At 45.3% G+C, this 18,539-nt stretch overlaps 2 protein-coding genes across 23 annotated transcripts in view; one reads left to right on the top strand and one right to left on the bottom strand.

Annotated features, from left to right (window-relative positions):
* Positions 1-356: 356 nt before the first annotated feature.
* UQCC5 (ubiquinol-cytochrome c reductase complex assembly factor 5) lies at positions 357-718 on the top strand (the record flags this gene model as incomplete). Its single annotated transcript, XM_079540274.1, has 2 exons — positions 357-507; positions 651-718. The coding sequence occupies 2 exons, from the start codon at positions 357-359 to the stop codon at positions 716-718; spliced, it is 219 nt and encodes a 72-aa protein (XP_079396400.1).
* A 6,036-nt stretch (positions 719-6,754) lies between these two features.
* The window catches only part of PBRM1 (polybromo 1), a gene marked incomplete at both ends in the record, with an annotated part of 57,187 nt that continues 45,402 nt past the window's right edge, over positions 6,755-18,539 (bottom strand). For 10 of the 22 annotated variants that reach the window (XM_079540436.1, XM_079540420.1, XM_079540437.1 and 7 more), the window contains 4 exons: positions 6,755-6,927; positions 7,268-7,484; positions 8,567-8,637; positions 10,917-11,072. In XM_079540436.1, the coding sequence (XP_079396562.1) occupies positions 6,755-6,927; positions 7,268-7,484; positions 8,567-8,637; positions 10,917-11,072 (617 nt within the window). Of the gene's footprint in view, positions 6,928-7,267; positions 7,485-8,560; positions 8,638-10,916; positions 11,073-14,770; positions 14,930-18,539 lie in introns of all 22 variants that reach the window. The other 12 variants (XM_079540429.1, XM_079540422.1, XM_079540423.1 and 9 more) reach the window with 4 other exon arrangements.

The following is an 18,539-nucleotide window of genomic DNA, read 5'->3' as shown; positions in this document are numbered from 1 at the left end:
GCGCCGCGCCAGGGGGCCGGGCCTGGGCCGCCGCGCCCCGCCTCAGCCGAGAGCCCCGGGGCGGCGCCGGGAGGGGCGGGGCGGGGCGGGCGGCGGCCTCCCGGCGCCGGCCCCGCCCCCGGAGCCGCCGCGGCCAATCGGAAACGGGCGCCGGCACGCCGCTCGTCACGTGACGCCGAGCGCGTCCTTCCGGCCCGCCGTCCCGAGGAGGTGAGGGGCGCGGGGTCGCGCCGCGCTGATTGGCTGCGGCCTTCGGCGGGCCGGAGGCGGTAGAGCAGGGCGCCGTCCCGGCCGGCTTCCCGCTGACCTTCACGCATCGCCCCGCGCTCCCCTCCTCTTTGCTAGGTGACCCGGCCATGCTGATCAGCCGCCGGCTGCGGCGCCTGCTGCGGTTGGTGCCCGGCCGGGAGCGGTTCGGCGCGTACCGCCTGCTGCCCTTCTTCTTCGTCCTCGGCGGGGCCATGGAATGGTTCATGATCAACGTCCGCATCGGCAAGGAGACGTTCTGTGAGTGACCGGAGCGCGGGAGCAGCCTGGGCTGCGGGCAGCGGTGGGGCTGCGCTGTGAGGTCCCTTCAGCCCGGCCGAGCTGGGGCAGGATCGGGGTCGTGTTCCTCTTGGAAGAGCTTACGAAGCCTTTTTCTGGCGCAGATGACGTTTACCGAAGGAAGAGATCTGAAAGACAGTACAAGGCGAGGATGGAAAAGAGCGAATCTTAGCTGAAGGCTACAAGGGCCGCATCTCAGTGTCTGCACTTTGTGCGATAGAAGCACTGCTGCGATGTGCTGGGCGGGAGTGGTCTGTGCGCGAGGAGCTGCCGGCTGGCACTCGGTGGTGTTTGTTAGCAGGTTGTGCTGCACTCTTTTGTATTTAACCGAATTCATCGGGTTTCAGCCTTTGCCATCTATTGAATGTTGGTTGGTACTTCTAAATAAACTGCAATGAGTGCACAGTCTGGCTGCTGCTTCTCTTTGCTCGAGCAGACACCATTCTGAAAACACCAGGGTATGCTAAGCTGTATGCCATGGATGCATCGTGGCAGGAAGGAAGCGTTCCGTTTCCATTAGATTCCTCTGGACTGGTGGAGGCTGCTATTGTGTCCAGTTAGTGTTCTTTACAGTGTAGTGCAATTCCAACTCGGTTCCATAGGACAGGCGTACAGCTCAGTGTTTGTTCTGCCTGCACTGCTTTGGAAAATCATTTGTACCCTGCTCTGCTGTGCTGCATGCAGTGGTGGCTCTTATGAAGTGATGCACGGGCAGAGGGGAAGAAAAAGTTGATGTAAGGGAAGGAAGCCACGATGCTGCTGTGCTCCAAGGCCTTGATCAGGAGGACTGAGGCCACTGGGGCACCTCCAGGGGTGGGCACCTCACAGCCTGACTTTGTGCTGTACTTCATACTGAAGCGCTGTTGTACTTCAGTTCCATCTGCCTTTAAAGCCTTTGGGCATTTTTTGTGCTGCTGCTTTGTTTTCTCATTTTTTCTCCATTTTTTTAAGAAAGCCTTGTGCACCAGCAGCATCTCAGCACTCCACCTGCTATGGACATTCTCCCTGTGACCTCTCATAGCACTCCCATACCAGTAGTGGTGTCTCAGCAAATGAACATCCAATTTATTGCATCAGAGCTTTCTTAATCCACCGCAGTGGATTCACCAGGCACATAGCAAGTTAGCTTCAGCGTCTCCAGTTAAGGAACACAGAAAGACAGGAGTGCCAATGGCTCACAAGGAGTTCTTAGTGGGGAGTTCAGCAGTGCCAGTCTTCGTGCAGGAGAGAATCCTCTGAGCTGACTCTGTACCATTTCAGCCACGAGGCAGCACGGAATTGCAGTGACAGAAGATGAAGATGATGAATGCTGGAAGCAGAGCAGCTGAGCTCTGCTGATCCATTCCAGTGCCAAGCATGCCTGATGGGGATTTTGGATCGGTTTTACTCCACACCACTCTTTGGGTTGAAGGATTGCTGCTCATTCGCAGAATCACAGAATGTCCTGGGTTGGAAGGGACCTCAAGGATCACGAAGCTCCAACCCCCTGCTACACACAGGGCCACCAACCTCCACATTTCATACCAGATCAGGCTGCCCAGGGCCCCATCCAACCTGGCCTTGAACACCTCCAGGGATGGACAGGGCATCCACAGCCTCTCTGGGCAGCTGTTCCAGCACCTCACCACTCTCACACTGACATCCAACCTCAATCTTCCCTCCCATTTCAGCATGAGAACACAGTGTTTCTGTTAGATGCCAGGACACAGCTTTAAGTGTCAGCCTTGCCAGCTGTGGACTCAAGCACATCTGTTCAGTCTGCAGGGAGTTCACCTGGCGCCAGCACAGCATCTGCAAACAGCAACTCAGCAGTTCTTCTGGCAGCAGCCACAGCAGGAGGCTCTGAGCACAAGCAAAGCATCACTGCTGAAAGCTTCCCGGGTGGTGAGTGGGGCCCAAGCCGCGCCTGCACTCTGGTTATGGCTAGCAGCAGCTGCTCCTGAGAGGTGCAGACACCTGCAGCAGGACTGCGACTTCCTAGGAATGTCCTTAAATCCTTCTTGGGTGTTTGTGCCTGGCACAAAGCATGAGGATTATTTGCAGTCCTCCCCAAACCGTCTGATGGAAATGGGTTGCAGACTTTGGGATGGACAGAGCATCCATCACCATTTTTTGTCAAAGGCTGCAGAGCATCCTTTGTGTAAAATGAGCAGAGACAGACCAGCAACTGGTGCTGCTGTGCAACTCTGGGGATCTTCCTTTCTGATTTCATGTCTGTCTGCTGCCTGCTTTGATAGAGGTTAAGCTGCACATCTATAGCACAGGATTTCTGAACAGGAGAGCTGATCGAAGGAGCGGCAGACTCTTTGCTTAGGACCACTGGATCCTAGTGCACTGCAGGCACTTGCAGAAGGCCTGCTGATTTGTTTTCTTTTTTTAATGTATTTACTTTTTGCTTCCCTTTTGTTTGACAGTCTAATTAAACTTACTGAAAAATGCAGCAAGCAAAAGGAAGATGGAGTTCCTTCATTAGACCTGTCAGTGAACCAGAAGCCCTTCCTTGCTGTTGAAAGCACTCAGCTACTTTGAAACACCACTTCCACTCCGTGTTTGGTGCTGGGAGCAGGCTGGGCAGATCTGAGTGACCTCCAGAACTTCACGCTGACCAAATACTACATGAAGAATGACCTGAATTAGTCTCCCTGTGTGCCTCCCTGTGGGCTTCTAGCAGGGTGGCAGTTCTGCGTGCCAGGCAGTGTTCAACCCTCGGGTGAAAGGCATTAATGTGTGTTAATTAAATGGAACAGTAAGCATGTTCTGGTTAAGTAGCTCTCTGCAAAGCATGGCAGAGGCTCCCCAACACAAAAGAAGGCTGCTGTCATATAATTTCCCTTGCTGTTGTTGTTACCAAAGAGAACTTCCATCCCAGTTTTCAATTTTATTGGGTAAAAGATGCGTTTTCCACATTGCTTTTCTAATTCCCTTCATTTATCCAGCTACGTCAAAGAAGTCCTGAACCAGGTTAGCTTCCAGCACGAAATTAAGGCTTGCTGTTTATTTCCAAAGCAGTTAATGTGGAGGCAAATGGACCCGACCGCATCCTATCGCCTCTGCTTAGCACACCATGTATTTTGCAGGGCTCCCTTCGTGCTCCTTACGGCTCATTTTTCAACGCCACTCTTCTTAGCAGCAGCAGAAGAGTCTCGCAACACAAAGGAGAACAGAAAAAGATTCTTCACCCACACACATGCATGCACACAGAGAGGATTCCATAGCGTCAGCACCAACCAGAATTACTTGAAGGAAAATCCCACCAGAAGCCTCGATGGGACACTCAAACCTGGTTAATCCAAAACACTTTGCAAACTATTTTTATTCAAATTAAAAAGACTCAGGTAAACAAAGTGATGGTACATACATGTTACACACCTGGTTATCAGCTTAACCCTCGGGAGTACAAGATGGAATGAGCAGCCAAACAGGGACTGACCAGGTCTGAAACCATGAGCTGAAAAAAAAGTCACCAACATCAACTTTTTTTTTGTTTTTTTTTCTTACAGAAATGGTAAATTTTCTCATAGAAGAGAAGAGCTGAGGAAGAGAACAAATAATTATTACTCATCTCCAACTGGTTTATGAAAATGCCGGTCCTAGTCGATCTGTTTCCACTCTCTCAGAAGCCAACCATTTCCCACACATACATTTATTTCGATAGGAAAGTTTCATTTATGCCGATACAGTGAAAAGCAGAGGAAAACAAATGAGGGGTTCAAATGCCCACAAAGAGAGGAAAAGACAGACAGACGTCTTTCCTTGTCTTGTTTTTAAACCAGAGTCAAAAAACAGTTTCTTCTGCTGGTTTTGAATTCTAGACTGTAGCCATCATATCCCAAACCTTCCTGCCATCAACTGAAACGTCTCCTATGCAGAGACAGGATTTTGAAATAAATAAAGCTTATCAGAATTGATTAGGGCCAGCCCCGTGGCTCAGCGGTAGCGCTCTGCACTGCCTTAACAGGAGGAGCCAGGCTTCGTGGGGATTCCCAACCTCTTGCCCCTGGGCCAGGGAGCAGTGGGAGCACTGAGAGCAGTGGGAGCAGCATTTCGGCTGCCCGGGCAGAACAGAGCCAGTGCTGCACGTCTGCTCATCGCCGGCCTTCAGATAAATTAAACATCTGAATTACACGGGCTCCAGAGGGAGTCCCATCCAGTCCTCCAAAGAAAATAAATAGAACAATAAGTTAACTAAAATCCATCCCAGGTTCTTTGGTGTAGTTTTTGTTCATGCTGAGAACAAGACCATCTGGTGGTATTTCTACGACCCACGGTAATTCCAAGTGCTTGGAAACCAGGATTTGCTGCCCGATTCGCTTCAATGTCTCATCTGTGCGGCTAAAACTGCAAAGCCTACAGTAACTGAAATGTGTTCTAAGATGACAGTGTGTATGTACAGGAGGTCTAGGTGTACTCCTACCTCATGAAACAAATGTGGTTCTTTACTGGCCTTTGCAAATGATTTCTGTACCACAGGTGCTCTACTGGTAGAGATGTCCATTGTAATTTCCTGGAAGATTTTGCTTGGCTCCCTTTTCCTCGCATCCCAGTGTACATCTGTCCTAAAACGTCCCTAAGTGCTCACCTCTAATAATAAGGTTTTCTGTGCAAGGAATGTAGGGCTGGAATAGGAGGGGAACTAGCCAGTACCATTTAAGAATAGTTCATACTTGCCTGTCCCTTCCCTCATCAGTATTCAATTGCATTACCAAATAGAACCCAGTATCTGAAGAAAAACATGCAACCTTCTGCCAGTATGAACTCAAAAGTGCTCTGTATGAGCAGACTTTGAAACACCTTTCCAAATGATAAACGTTTCTAGAAGCAGTATGAAAGCATATCAGCAAATTATTCTTTTGGACTGAGTTGCAGCGACCATGTTTGTGCCAACAGCTTTTTGTTTGTTTGCTTTTCAAATTAGTGCTGTTTTCCCAGTTAATTTGTGCAATCCAAGAGCTCTAAAGTGGAGCTTGTGAAAGCAAACAGCTTTGCAGCCCAAAAGGTTGGTTAGTTTGCTACAGTGAAGTCTTCAGCAAAGGCAGTCACAACCTCAACATTTGGCAAGAGGAGCCTACATGACCTTACTGAGCTAAACGACAGAAGCATAAAGCCCTCTGAAGGCTGCAATGCACAACGCACTCTGTCTCCAATGCACAAGGTGTGCTGAACTTACAGTACTGTTTTGAAACTGAATTCATGTGTTACATTTCAAATTTTGCCTTGTAAAACTTTCATTAGTGTGAATCAATACACTTAACAGAAAAACGTCTTATGGTGCCCAATCATTAACAGAATATGTGTGGATTTAGAAACCATGTGACTCTACCAACAAAAGAGCTTCCCCTCTCCTCTAACTTACCTTCCATGACCCACACTGGTTCAAAGTTGTGGCCTCTCCCACATGCAGACTGCACTGCACAGGTAGAGGTGTTCCCTTCCTGCTGCCCAGCGTCAGGGACATCTCAGAACACCCAAAGCAGGTCATAGCAGACGAAAGATTTCACCTCCCACAGGCATGCCAGCACACGTATTCTGCTACTGATCTGGGGTCACAGTGGCCTTGGCTGCAGCTTTAATGCCTGGACAGGACTGGACAGCATTAGCAGTCAGGTTAGCCTTGTCCCATATCTGCACCTGCACTTCCACGATCGCTGTGGCCCATTCAGCTGCCTCAGTATTTACCTGCAACGTGGTTTTTCCCTAGCTCCAATGCTCACCTTACCTTCAGCTTCTTTCAAAGAGATCCTCCCTGCTCATATCCAAGCCAGCTTCCTGCTGGGAGCGCCTAGCACACACAAGCACATGTACACACATTCCTCTAGGATGTAAACTATGACTAATTTCACATTCCATTGTATCAACCTGTAAATACTTTGTTTTCTTTTTTTCTTCTTTTATATAAAAACAATGGCATCAGATTCTCAGCAATAAAGTGTAAGAAAGATGAATCCTCGACTACAGTTAACCAAATATGAAATCGCCTTTCAAACAAAGGAAGCATATGCAAAAATCTGTGTATTTGATAAAGTCAACTTAATATAACAAAAAGTGAAATATGCTTATTAAAAGTGTCCTTATATAAAAATGGTCTCGCAATGTACAGTAAAATGCAATACAAATCATCGTTGGTTATCTCTCCCCACCCAGTAACTAAAACAGCTATTGTTCCACAAAACTCTATATGCCAGTATCAAAGAAAGAAGCAAGAACGCGACTACACATTTTCTATGTTGTACGCCTGACGGATGTTCAGGGTGTCTCGCAGCATCAAGTCTCGCAGGCGCCACAAAGCATCGGCCATGGTGGTGTGAGCCCCTTTGCTCTTCAGCCAGTGGGACGGGAGGCGGCTCTCCTGCTCCTTGGACAAGTGGACGTCTCGTCTTCGTGCTGAAAGGGGAACAAACAGCCTTGTTATCCGCTGGCTTTGCCCTTCATATTTGCCAGCATTTTTCTAAGGGGAAAAAAAGAAAAAAAAAAGGGAAATAATTCTTCGCTATTTCTTTTATTTGAGCACATGCAGTGGATAATTAGATTTACACCCAGTGATGGAATTAGTCCACTGACAGCATATATTCCCTGTCTGTGGATTTTAATGAAACTGACACACGCACGCAATTGTGAAATAATCAGCAGATTAATTTGGTATTTTCCATGAAAGCCATGAGTATTCAGTTACAAGGAAGTGAGTTCCAGACGGAAACACCCCGTTCTGTGCCAAAAACCTTACCTGCAAGGGTCTGGTCCCACTTGCTAATACTGTTTGATTCAGCACTGAGCCCCTCGATGTATTTCAGATAGGCTTCGGAATGAAGAAGCCTCTGTGTCTTTGGTGGAGGGGAAACAAACATGGGAGTCGAGGGCTGCTGCATAACAGGCTGCGTGGCGGGGCTCTGACCGGGATACGGGGGAGGTGCCTGCTGTCCTGGAGGACCGAGGATTCCTATCTGCAACGGCAAAACGATGGAGAGATGGCATCTGGGGGAGCTGCAGGGTTCACACCGTGCCTCACAGCATCCTCACACAGCAGAACTTTGGTTATAACCAAAGGTGTAAGAGATTTCCCTAGAAGGCAACCTCCTCCAGGCAGCATTACCTGTTGAGGTCACTGACACGTACAGAGAGACGTGTGAACAAACCTCATTTAACAGAAGGCAGCTTCTCATCACTACCACCATTTCTCCTCTCTCCCACTGCCCTTAATTACTGCCCTTGCATCATTTTTATTTCATGCCTTCTGAAATATGACTAGAAAATCTGTGATGTGCAAAGTGTGGAGTTTAGCTTGCTTTAGGGCTCTCTATAACATATCATCCAAAGCAATCCTTATCCTTGGAAGCTTCCACAGAATAAATGCTAATCTCGGTCAGACAAAAACTGCAGTCACACAAAAGTCCCCAAACTATGGAATTCCCACTGCTGCCATTCACCTGCAGTACTGAGAACTCTTAGCAGAGCCAACCCATGGTTTAAGGAACTCACTGAAATGACATACTCACTCTACTGCCTTCTCACTCAACTTCTGTTCTTCTTTACACCCTCCCACCAAATGCAAGTGCAGTCCTTAAAACTCAGTGTGATGAACATTTAATCTACATCAAGAATGAACATCTGATCATCACTGGCATCAAAACTCCCAGATGTAAATGGCCAGTGAACATCTGCATTGTTGGTTTGTGAAATCTGGGAGAAAATAAGCAGTTTTTATCCATTTAGCCACGGCTGAGAAAACGGACAGCATCCCCTCTGCCAGCAGCTTAGCTGTGTGTTTACATGACTTACATTAGCTCAGCAGAAAGGAAAAGAAGCCTGTTTTGCTTATTTTGCAGAACTTATCTCACTGGGCAGAACCCAATTAGTCTAATAACAATTCAACCAAGAAATACAAACAGGCACCATAGCCCTGTGCATTTGTGGTTTCTGTTCTCTCTGCATAAGGCTGTGTGCATTCCTTACACGTCTTAATTGTTGCAATGCTAATCCAGAGCCTGGGAGCCTCATAAATAATGCAAAAAGGACTCACACTCACCTGCTGTCCAAACGGACCTGCACCGGGGGCTGGAGTGCCTACCATGGGGGACACGTTTTGGCCTATAACACCTATATTCCAAAATATACAACGATTAGTCTTACTTCAGAGCAGAGAGAAATACCGCTTTGGTCAAATTTGCAGTGCAAATTTATAGTCTGAAATCATTGCTTAAAGCAGTTTTGGGAACATTCTAATATCCCACTCTCCCACAGTAAAAAACGCTTTGGAATTTTCTCAATGAAAAAAAAAAAAAAAGGCACCAGAACAACGACCCAGCATCGATGTGTGCCCTGCTGAATCTCATTTAGCTACAGAAATGCAAAGTCCTTTTTTTTCTCCTTTACCCAGAGTGGCCTGACTACATCATTTCCTTCGTTATACCTTTGGCTGGACACAATCCTCCTGAAATCCTCATCAAAGGAGAAGCTGATTTGCTTTAGCAACACTGAATATTTCCTGGTTTTTAATGGTATAAAATACAACCGTGGCAGGAAGAAAGCCAAGCCACTGCACAGATTCTGTATGTAAACATGTACATAAATAAGATGCCACTTACAGGTTCAGCTTAAATAGTCTCATATGAGAGACAGAAAAATATTTGAAAAACAAAGCCACAAAGGCAGGTTTGCTTTTTCCCCATTTTTTTTTTATGAAGAGGCTTTTCCCTACTGCATGCCATGCAGCAGAAGCCTCCCACATACAAATCTCAATGTGCAGTTCCTGCTATTTGACGTACATAGAAAGTCATGCGTGTTGCTGCTTTTCTTCATGCCATTTTTTTTTTAATTCCTTCATTTCAAAAGCTGCAAAATAACCAGAGTCTTCCTAAGGCTTGAATTTGCAGGCAGATTCTGTGTCAGGGACCAGAAGACGTGTCACTGCATTTTGCAAGCTAAAGCACATATCACCTTAATTTTCCATTTGACTACAACCCCCCATCTTAAATGCATCTGTACTAAGTCAGACGTTGGGAAAAACACTGACAATGCAAGCTGTGGGATACAGCACTGATCTTTGTTTTGGTACAAAGTGAATAGGTTTGGAGGGGGCACCCTCACCTGCCCAGCAGCACAGCCTCGCCCTGAGCCCACCCAGCCCCATTTAACACGTGGGACCACATCCCACGTGCTCCTCCATCCCTGGCACTGCTTTGCTCATGCACAGCCCAGCTGGAAACACTGTGCAAAGAAATGCATTGTCCCAGAGTCGCCTCCAAACATTTGTAAGCTGCAGCTGTGTGCTTACAGGTCAGCGCTGCGGTGAGTTGCAGGCAAGCTCAGACACACAGCACTTCTACTCTATGTGAATTGATGGTGAATCTCGCCTGCTGGTGAAGATGCAAGCTCACACTGACGGGTTGAAAAACAAACAGAAGCAAGCAAACAACATCCAACCATCACAGCGATCTGCAGACAGATACGGCCCCAGCAGGGCTTCTGACTAAAGTAGCTGCAAAGGGGGTAGAGAGACAAACTGAGCGCTTCTGCCCACAGCTTGTTTAACTGCTGAATGGATGGGATGCACATCTCTAACGGCCATTTGAGTTATCAGGGGTAACTACCTGGGAAGAACCCACAGACAACAGAATGAGAGGGCAGGCGAGTGTATTTTCCCCACCAAATGGCATTATTGGCATTAATGCCAGAAAGTTTGGTATCATTTGTTCAGCCTTACCTGTCAACAACAGGGTGGCAAAAAAAATAGCAAATGTGTAGTAAACATATGTTCAAAAAATAAGAATTTGGTCACAGCAGCATAGCCAGTTCACCTTACCCCCAAAAGTTTCCAGTTCCAGCTACAAGGCACAATCTGCACACTGTTCTATTATAACATATGGTGGTGCGCAGCGGCCGAGGGCTCTGATGCAGCTGGGTGAATCAAAGCGCAGCCGGAACGCGCGTCAGCTAACACACTGCCAACGAGCTCAGTAAGAAAGGAGAGCAATGCATCTCATTGCAAATTCAATCATTTCGCTTTCATGTGGAGTGGGTGGCACAGCACTCTTCAAATGACACAGGGGTATGAAGGGGCTGACTGCCGTTTGTCAGACCTTTGATAAACTCACGCCATTCTCAGGCTTGTTTTGGCTGGTGCAAAGCCACTGCTGGAGCAGCCCCACATTTCTCCAGTGGCCTTTTGCCGTTCCTTTATTGGATGTGTATTCTGCCAATGTAATCACTTTGCACCCCCCTGCATTCATCTGTGCTGCAGTTAAACAAACCTGCAACAGTTTAGGCACAATCAACTGCTCTAGGAACAAAACAAGCCACAGACAATTCCTGTAACAACCAGTTAAACAGCAAGTACATGACAATGAAACACAGAGCGAATGAGGATGAGTTCTTACCGGGCGGTGGGATGCCTGGGATGCCTGGCATACCTGGCGGGAGTTGGTGGGGTGGGGGCACCCCTGGGTGAAGTGGCTGCATGCTGCCCATGCTAACAATGCCATCAACTGGGCCCTGCAAAGGTGGCAGCACCGGTGGATAGCCACTTATCATGCCTTGAAGGACACAACAAATTTCAAACATGCATCAATGACATGCAATATGACCTATACAGTAAATCATGCACTATCCACAAAAAATAAAATGAAATCGAAAGCACCCTTAGTAGAGCAAGACGAGACTACAATTAGTATCTCGCAAAAATGAAATCAAGTTATCGATATGAAACACTGCACTGTTGATGAATTAGTATTTAGTGTATTCGTAGGCTTCTCATGGGGGCAATAAATGCTGAATACTGAGACATGTTAACACAAGGGATAAATTCAGCCACAATTAAATGTTACTAACAAGCGATTTTAACGCGGCTTAAAGCTCTGCCATCTGCATACAGGTTACAGACGCGACACTACACGAGCCTTGCACACAGCCCTGGCGTGTGGGCTGGCTCAGAGACCTGACCAGAAAAAATAAAGATCTACACGTCTTTTCTGCAGTGAATATGCAAAATTTACATTTAAAAGTCCATACGCTTAAAATCAAAGGCAGTGACAGGGATGACTGCTCTTATACCATTTTCAGTACAAATCAAGGAAGTCACTACAGCGTGGGGCCGGAGAGCACTGGCTGTGCTGGGCTGCAGACCTGCACTCACAGCACTTGACTGAAGGTAGAAGAGCTGACAAGGACTCATCTGGCCCCTGGCTGAAAATCACATCGTACCCCACTGCTCTCAAAGCATCTTAATAGGGAACACAAAGATACTGCACTGCTGCTCATAATTTTGTTTTTCAGCATGTGAGGAAGACGACTTTTGGGCTGATTCCGGTTGTGACTCAGGTTCACTGCTATCATTTAAGTGCACCCAGACAATGCAGGTAATGCTAGCTGCTAGAACTTAAACTTGCCTATTTTCTTGTTTGTTTTCTATGCTTTTAAATCAGAGAAACAAGGAAAGGTGTTGGAAAGGCAACAAAAAGATTGAGAGGGGACAGAAGCAAGTCTAAAGAAGAAAGGTAAGTTTAGAAATGAGAACTGCTGGGCTTTCTGTAACCTGCTCCAAGCAATAACTCACAAAGTCTTTGCCACACTCCAAGTAACCCATAAAAGAAACTTTCAAAGCAGAGATCTCTGGAATAAAAATGTCAGGAAAAAAAAAATCAACATCAGTTCTGACTGAACATTTTTCAGTCTGAGCTCAAGATCCGAGCAGCTTGAGTGGCTCCAACATGTGAGCCAGATTTGTCACCTGCCCAGCAAGGGTGACAAAGGTGAGAAACCTGCAATTCCAAAGCCTGACTTGGAACAAAGAACTGATCTTCAAACATTCATTTTCTTTGAATACACAGGACACCCAGACTGACACTGATTTTGGATACTGTTTCATATATCTAGAAGCTTATCTGTTCCACCTTATCAATACAGTGCAATCTGTACTGCTAATGGCAGAAGTAAAAGAAGAAAGGATAAAAGCATCCCTGGAATAATGTGCTTTTACTGTAGCTGCTGCCTGGTACTTGCAGTGCACCCCACACTGCAGTCACACCATCAGTGCACCTCTGTAAGCTTCTGAAGCTTTTAAAGAGAAGAAAAAACAAAACAAAAGCCACAAAAAATACAAAACAGAACCAAATTTCCAATGAAACAAACCCATCTTTGTCCATCACAAAAGCCCATTCCTGCATTTCCAAACAAAATACTGAGCAGCTGATTAGATTAATGACACTGTAGAAAAGTCTCCATAGGAAATCTGTTTTTTTAGCTCATCACAAGGTTATACAAACAGCCACTGTCATTCCTCACGTACAAATTGTCACTTTGATTTTAAACTAGTATACCTGGTGAATTATTTTCAGCTCCCACAGCTGTGATTTACTGCCTTTCAACTTACTCTTCCTCCCATTTCTTTGAACTGTAACAACGTGAGATTAAATAAACTATTGTAGCTCCTAAATTTGAAAGCAACTAGAGCGCTGTGTGCTGAGAGAAATGCATCTCAGAAGGCATCATGATTTCTTGCACCTGTGGACTGTAAAAAAGTCTTACGATGAAAAAGACCTCAGAAACAGAGGAAAGCAACCGTGACTTAAAGATGGGCTTAAAACTGTGACTCAAAGATGGAGGAAGGTTTGAAAAGTCTGCATGGAATAAGACACTTGTGGAAACCAAAAGAGGAAAGACTGCAAATGGGACAAAACCAGCAAGAGTTTATAAAGATCCACTTGGTCATCCTCCTAAAGAAGTATTTTCACCATGGCTGAGTAACGAGACTTGAACTTCTAACTGCTTGAACTGTAAGATGATCCCTTGAACAGACGTGTGCTTTTTGAGGAGGCTGCTGCAGGATGGCAGGGAACACACATAGTTGGAAATGTGACAATATGAAAAAGCAGGAACCAAACCAAGAAAAAAAACAACCGTGAGATGATGACATTCCTAGTCATCGCCACCTCATCTAGATCAAAGATTACTCACAAAGACGACCAGCACTGGAGCCAGTTTTCCTTCTCTTTCTTTTTGAAATATGTGCACACACACACAAACATCACCGCAAGACACAAAATCTGAAAGGTGTTCAAAGAACAAAGGCGTTTCTTACATTTTATTTATTCAAGGCAAAAAGAAATATCAGTATAAACAAATGCTTTTGTAACCTGGAGGTGGTAAACTATGTAAGAGATAGGCCTTCAGTCTAAGCATCCCTCCAACCAATGCACTGAAAAAGGGTTTAGAAACCAGGATGAAAAATACTTCAGGCCATCAGTTCTAAGTATGGCCACAGCCTGCAAGGCGGGAAAGAAAAAAGAACAAAAGAATAAATGGAATAATTTGAATGCCTTAAGTTAAACAAAAACAACAACCAAGAACTCACAAACCAAATCAAACCACACAACAAAAAGAAAACAAAAAGCTAGTCATTCATCCAAATATTCACTTTTACCTAACTCAGGACTATTTCAACCTTGACTGATGCTACCCAATCCTTCCTAATCAGAAATGGGAGAAGAAAAGCAACCCATCAGGTCAGACCTAATCCATCCTCTCGCAGATGTACAGCTGATTCTCATAAAAGAACTTCCTATGGACTATGCAGTCTTCACGTAGGACCTGGACACACTGCCTATGAAGTCAAGTTCGAGTATGACTGGCAACAAGAAAAAAAAACAACAGGAACAACAGAGAAGAGTTCTCAAAGCTTAGGACTGTTCTGCAAATCACCTGATAAAAACCAGCAGTGCTGACGTTTCATACTTGGTTTTGCAATGACTCCAGAACCTAGCCAGCTGCACTCATGTCTAATCATAATTCTGGAGTTTCGATATTAAATTTGGTTTGGATTTTCTTTTGCCTCTCGCATCCCGACAATAAAAACAAGTCCTCCGTCTCCTCCTGAACCACCTCCGCTGATGCTGCTTACACTCAAAGAGTATTCAGCTCCCAGCACCACTGCTGCAGCGAGAACAAACACGACTTCTGCAAAGTAGAGCCAGTAAACATAACTGCATACAAACAGCACAGGCCTGCCTCACAAGGAGGCGGCTTCTTCCCTGTGTTTCCACCAGAACGCCCACTGCTGGGGCAGGGCACTGGGGCTGCCACCCTACTGCTGCAGATACGCATATTCACCGTGAAGGAAGACTGAAGAGGCCGAGCGTTTTCCTCCGTAAGAACAAAGTGACCCAAGAGTGTGTTCAGTTATGAAGGGGGTTGATATAGTGGATGAGGAAAAATGGTCGTAGCTCCTACGTTTTACCTGCAACGGGTGTCAACTGCTGATTGAGCATCCCCATTGGTGTTGGTGGCGGCACCACCCCCATAAGAGCCCCGACAGGAGTGCCTGCCCGGGGGGAGGGATTCTGCTGCTGTGCTGCTCGCTCTCTCTCCTGCTGCTCAGCAACTTTAGCTGCCCGCTCTGTAAAAGTATTTTAGATTTTCAGTTCTGTTTTGTAACCCAGAGTTTCAAAATATTATCTGTTCATTAAAAAGGTCTAGTCAAACACTGGCATACTTTAGTAAAATATAAAGTAGAACAGATGAATCTTTGTAACCAGCATATGAGTTGATTTCATGTGGCTGCAGCTAAGACTTCTAGAGAACCTTGAATGAAAAATATCCCACAAAGTTTTATCTTTTTCTTTAAAAATAATATTAATAATAATAAAAATAATAAAATAAAAATTTTAAAGGAACAAATTGGATAACAACATCAGTGTTACCAATGTGAAGCAGCAGTCCAGCACGAGGCTAAGTCTGCACCAGGACAACATGGCAAAGCCTCCCCTCTTTGGACACCACTGGCTCAGCTGGACCAGCTTCAGTCAGCACTGCCAGCCAGTGCCCCAGAGCAAGGTACAAATAGCAGCCAGCAGTGCCAGTGGCCCATTTCTTTTTGTGCTCCCCACTGCTGTTTCATTGGTGGTGGTTTTGCTGTTGTCATGGTTTTTTTTGTTTTGTTTTTTGTTTTACTGATACAGCTGAAAAATGGTGGCAAAGTTGGGAAGCATTTGCAAAGTTTTCTTAGAGTAGATAGGTTCTTTAGCGTTTGGAATATAACAAGCAGCAGTTTGATGAACCAAAAATATCTGCTCTGCCTCTGTCATTTTCCCCGTTTTTGTTCCCTCAGATTTTTTAATTTTATTTTTCCTGAAGATGTCTAACTCACACTGAGCTGCTCACTGGAGGCCATGTGTGTCCTTTGTATGATTGATCTGGTCATTATCTCAATCGAGTTTCTCACCATGACTGCAGGAACAAAAGATCTACTGCAGGGGAATCTGACCGGAGGACTATTTTATATTAAGGGAAGGGCAAAGGGTCATGGGAAGAAGAAAGAAAGAAAGAAAAAAACCATAACAAAAGAGAACCAAAAAACAACCCCAAGCAAACAAAAAAGAAGGTATACCGAATGCCCACTGAAGGTGCTTCTGGAGCATGCAAGTTGCTGGTTGTTCACTCTGAACATCATCTCTTACTGACGCAATGAGGAACAACAAAGGATAAATGAATGCAGCATACATCTCCAGCAAATGTTAACAACAGTGAATGCAGGGCTGGAAGTTCTCTTGCAGTTGGTGAAAGATGAGAACTGTCACTAAAACAGCAACCAAGGTCCTCAGTCAAACAAGGCTAAAAAGTTCATCAAGGAGATCACGTTATACATGCATCCTGCCAAGGCTACTTAGTTTTTTCAAGTACGTGACTGCAAATGTTCACCATGCATTGGTGTCCCGGAGGACCTGTGCAACACCTAGCACTACTGCCATGCACTGTAAGACTGGTTTCATTTCCAAAGGCACTTCCTTTTCACTTGTGTCATTTCAGAAAGAGATGACGACGCACAGGAACTCCTACGTACACTACAGGCAACTCACATGTGACTGACCACAAAATGCATGAGACGTTTAAAGGCAAATCCTGAAGTAGAAAATGGAGATAATCATCTTAAGAGTACAGCAAGCATTTAGAGAAAAGATAAAGTAGCTGTTCTGCCTCTCAACTACTCTTGGCCAGTGAAAATAACAGTCAGACAAAAGCAAAAGTTTTGAAGACATTTTGATGAATGAGAGATTCTTGTTAAGCACTCAGTTTTATCAGATTTTGGAGTGCTGAGCCTCTGAGAATGTGACAAAGGACAACATTCAAGTTTTACCTGATCTGTCCCTGTCTACCATTGAACTAACAGATGGAACAATACTGCCAGAGGGAACTTAAGAGGTCTGAAAGTTTGGCCTGGAGCATTCACCTTCACACTCGCATCATTGAGGCTAGGACTTGAAATCATTCTAATGCCATTTCCAATGCATTTCAAGAGACAGGAAAGAGACATTCTGCTTTGAACAGACCTCTCCTTAAAGACAAGCCTTGGCCTCAAACCCCACATACTCTTTCATATTAAGGAGTTCTCACGGTGCAGTTAGCCATGCAGGCACTTCCAATGCAGCCTGTTCTTTATTTGACTACTGCTAAAGAACAGCCATCACTGCGCATATACTAAATGAAATTTTCAGTAGATCAAAATGGATCAAAAATGCAAACTGCTTTCCCAGCAGACCAGGGAAAGGCGCTTTACTATTGAAATGTCAAACCATATCTGCTTCCTACTCTCTGCCCACCCTGGAGTGCATGAATTTCACACTGTCACAGTGGAAGGAGCAGAGTTTCTCTCCTTTCATGCACAGGAGTAAGCAAAGAGTTTGGACTCTGAGGAACACCATCGCAACCCTTCAAAACCAAATAAAAGCAAGCCTGTCCCTTGGCAGACAGCAAGTCAGAGAAACTGCAGTTCAAAACTCAAAAGCTTTGGAAAAAATGTAAGTAAGGAGGAAGGCTGAAATGGAAGCACTTGGGCTTACACAAAGGACAGACGCTGCTGCTGTCACATTACGGTGGAAGTGCGAGCCGCAAGCTGCTCTACGCTAGAAGTGAGGACATGCCAGCCATCCTACTGCTTGGGCAAGGCTGCAGGGAGGGACCTGGCAATAAAATGTATCAGACGCACTTAGAATGGTGAAATAGGAGACTACAGCAGGGAAAAGAAAGACCATACTACTTTCACATACAGCATTACCACTTCCCTTGACAACATTTGCAAAGGAAACTCGCATGCAGTCCTGCTGTATTTCCCTCCAGCACTTCAGAAAGGATTGAGGATGCTGAGGGTGTGAAATGACAGCACACAAACTTCTAGTCTGGATCAAAGTGTACTATAAACTGTAAGCGTGTAAAAAAACCTAACCAAATCTCACCTCTTAAAAGTAATATTGTAACTTAATTGAGCAATACCTTCCTAGGGTGTTGAAACTTCCCTAACCAAAGTAGTATCTTCTCCCAATAAAACTGCAACAGTTGCTTAAAAACTGGGCTTTATATTAGAAATGCTGAGACATTGCTAACTAGAAAAATAACTGAATGTCAAACCACTGTATTAGACTTCACAGGGCCTGCTGTTAAGGATCAACTGTATTTTGACTTTGATCAAATAAAGCTGACGCACAGTAAGCAGTATCAGTGAGGAAGAAGAGAATGAAGGAGAGGACAAAGGAGAGGATGGAGAGGATGAAGGAGAGGATGAAGGAGAGAACGGACTTTCTAAAGTAAATCTCACGCCTATGAAATTTATTGGCATAAGGTTTCAAAATCTCTCAGCAAAATTACAACACGTGATTAATACTGAGACTGAATAACAGGTCATATTTACAGCACTGCAATTGAATCTATACCTCTTTTTCTTTCTTTCTTTTTTTTTTTTTAAACAGAACTCTTTCAGACTCTCAGTACAGTTAACTGAAGAACTTTTTCCCACTCTACTGTAAGCTTTCTTACCTGGCACTACAGCTCCAAAGAGCTTCTGGTCCAAAGATCCCTTTCTTGCAGCCCCCTCGAAAGTCCTCCCATATGGAAACTTTTACAAGCTGTGTTTTCAGCTGACAAGGGCACTGAGCCCTTTTGCTCCTCATTTTCCACATTTCTTTTATCTTGGCTCATTTGATTATTTGTGGCAAAGACACCTGAATTATCAGTTG

The sequence above is a fragment of the Tetrao urogallus genome, assembly GCF_951394365.1.
Source record: "Tetrao urogallus genome assembly, chromosome: 10".
In the NCBI taxonomy this organism is placed as follows: Eukaryota; Metazoa; Chordata; class Aves; order Galliformes; family Phasianidae; genus Tetrao; species Tetrao urogallus.
Note: the sequence above shows the minus strand (reverse complement) of the source record. Positions and strands in the feature narration are given on the sequence as shown.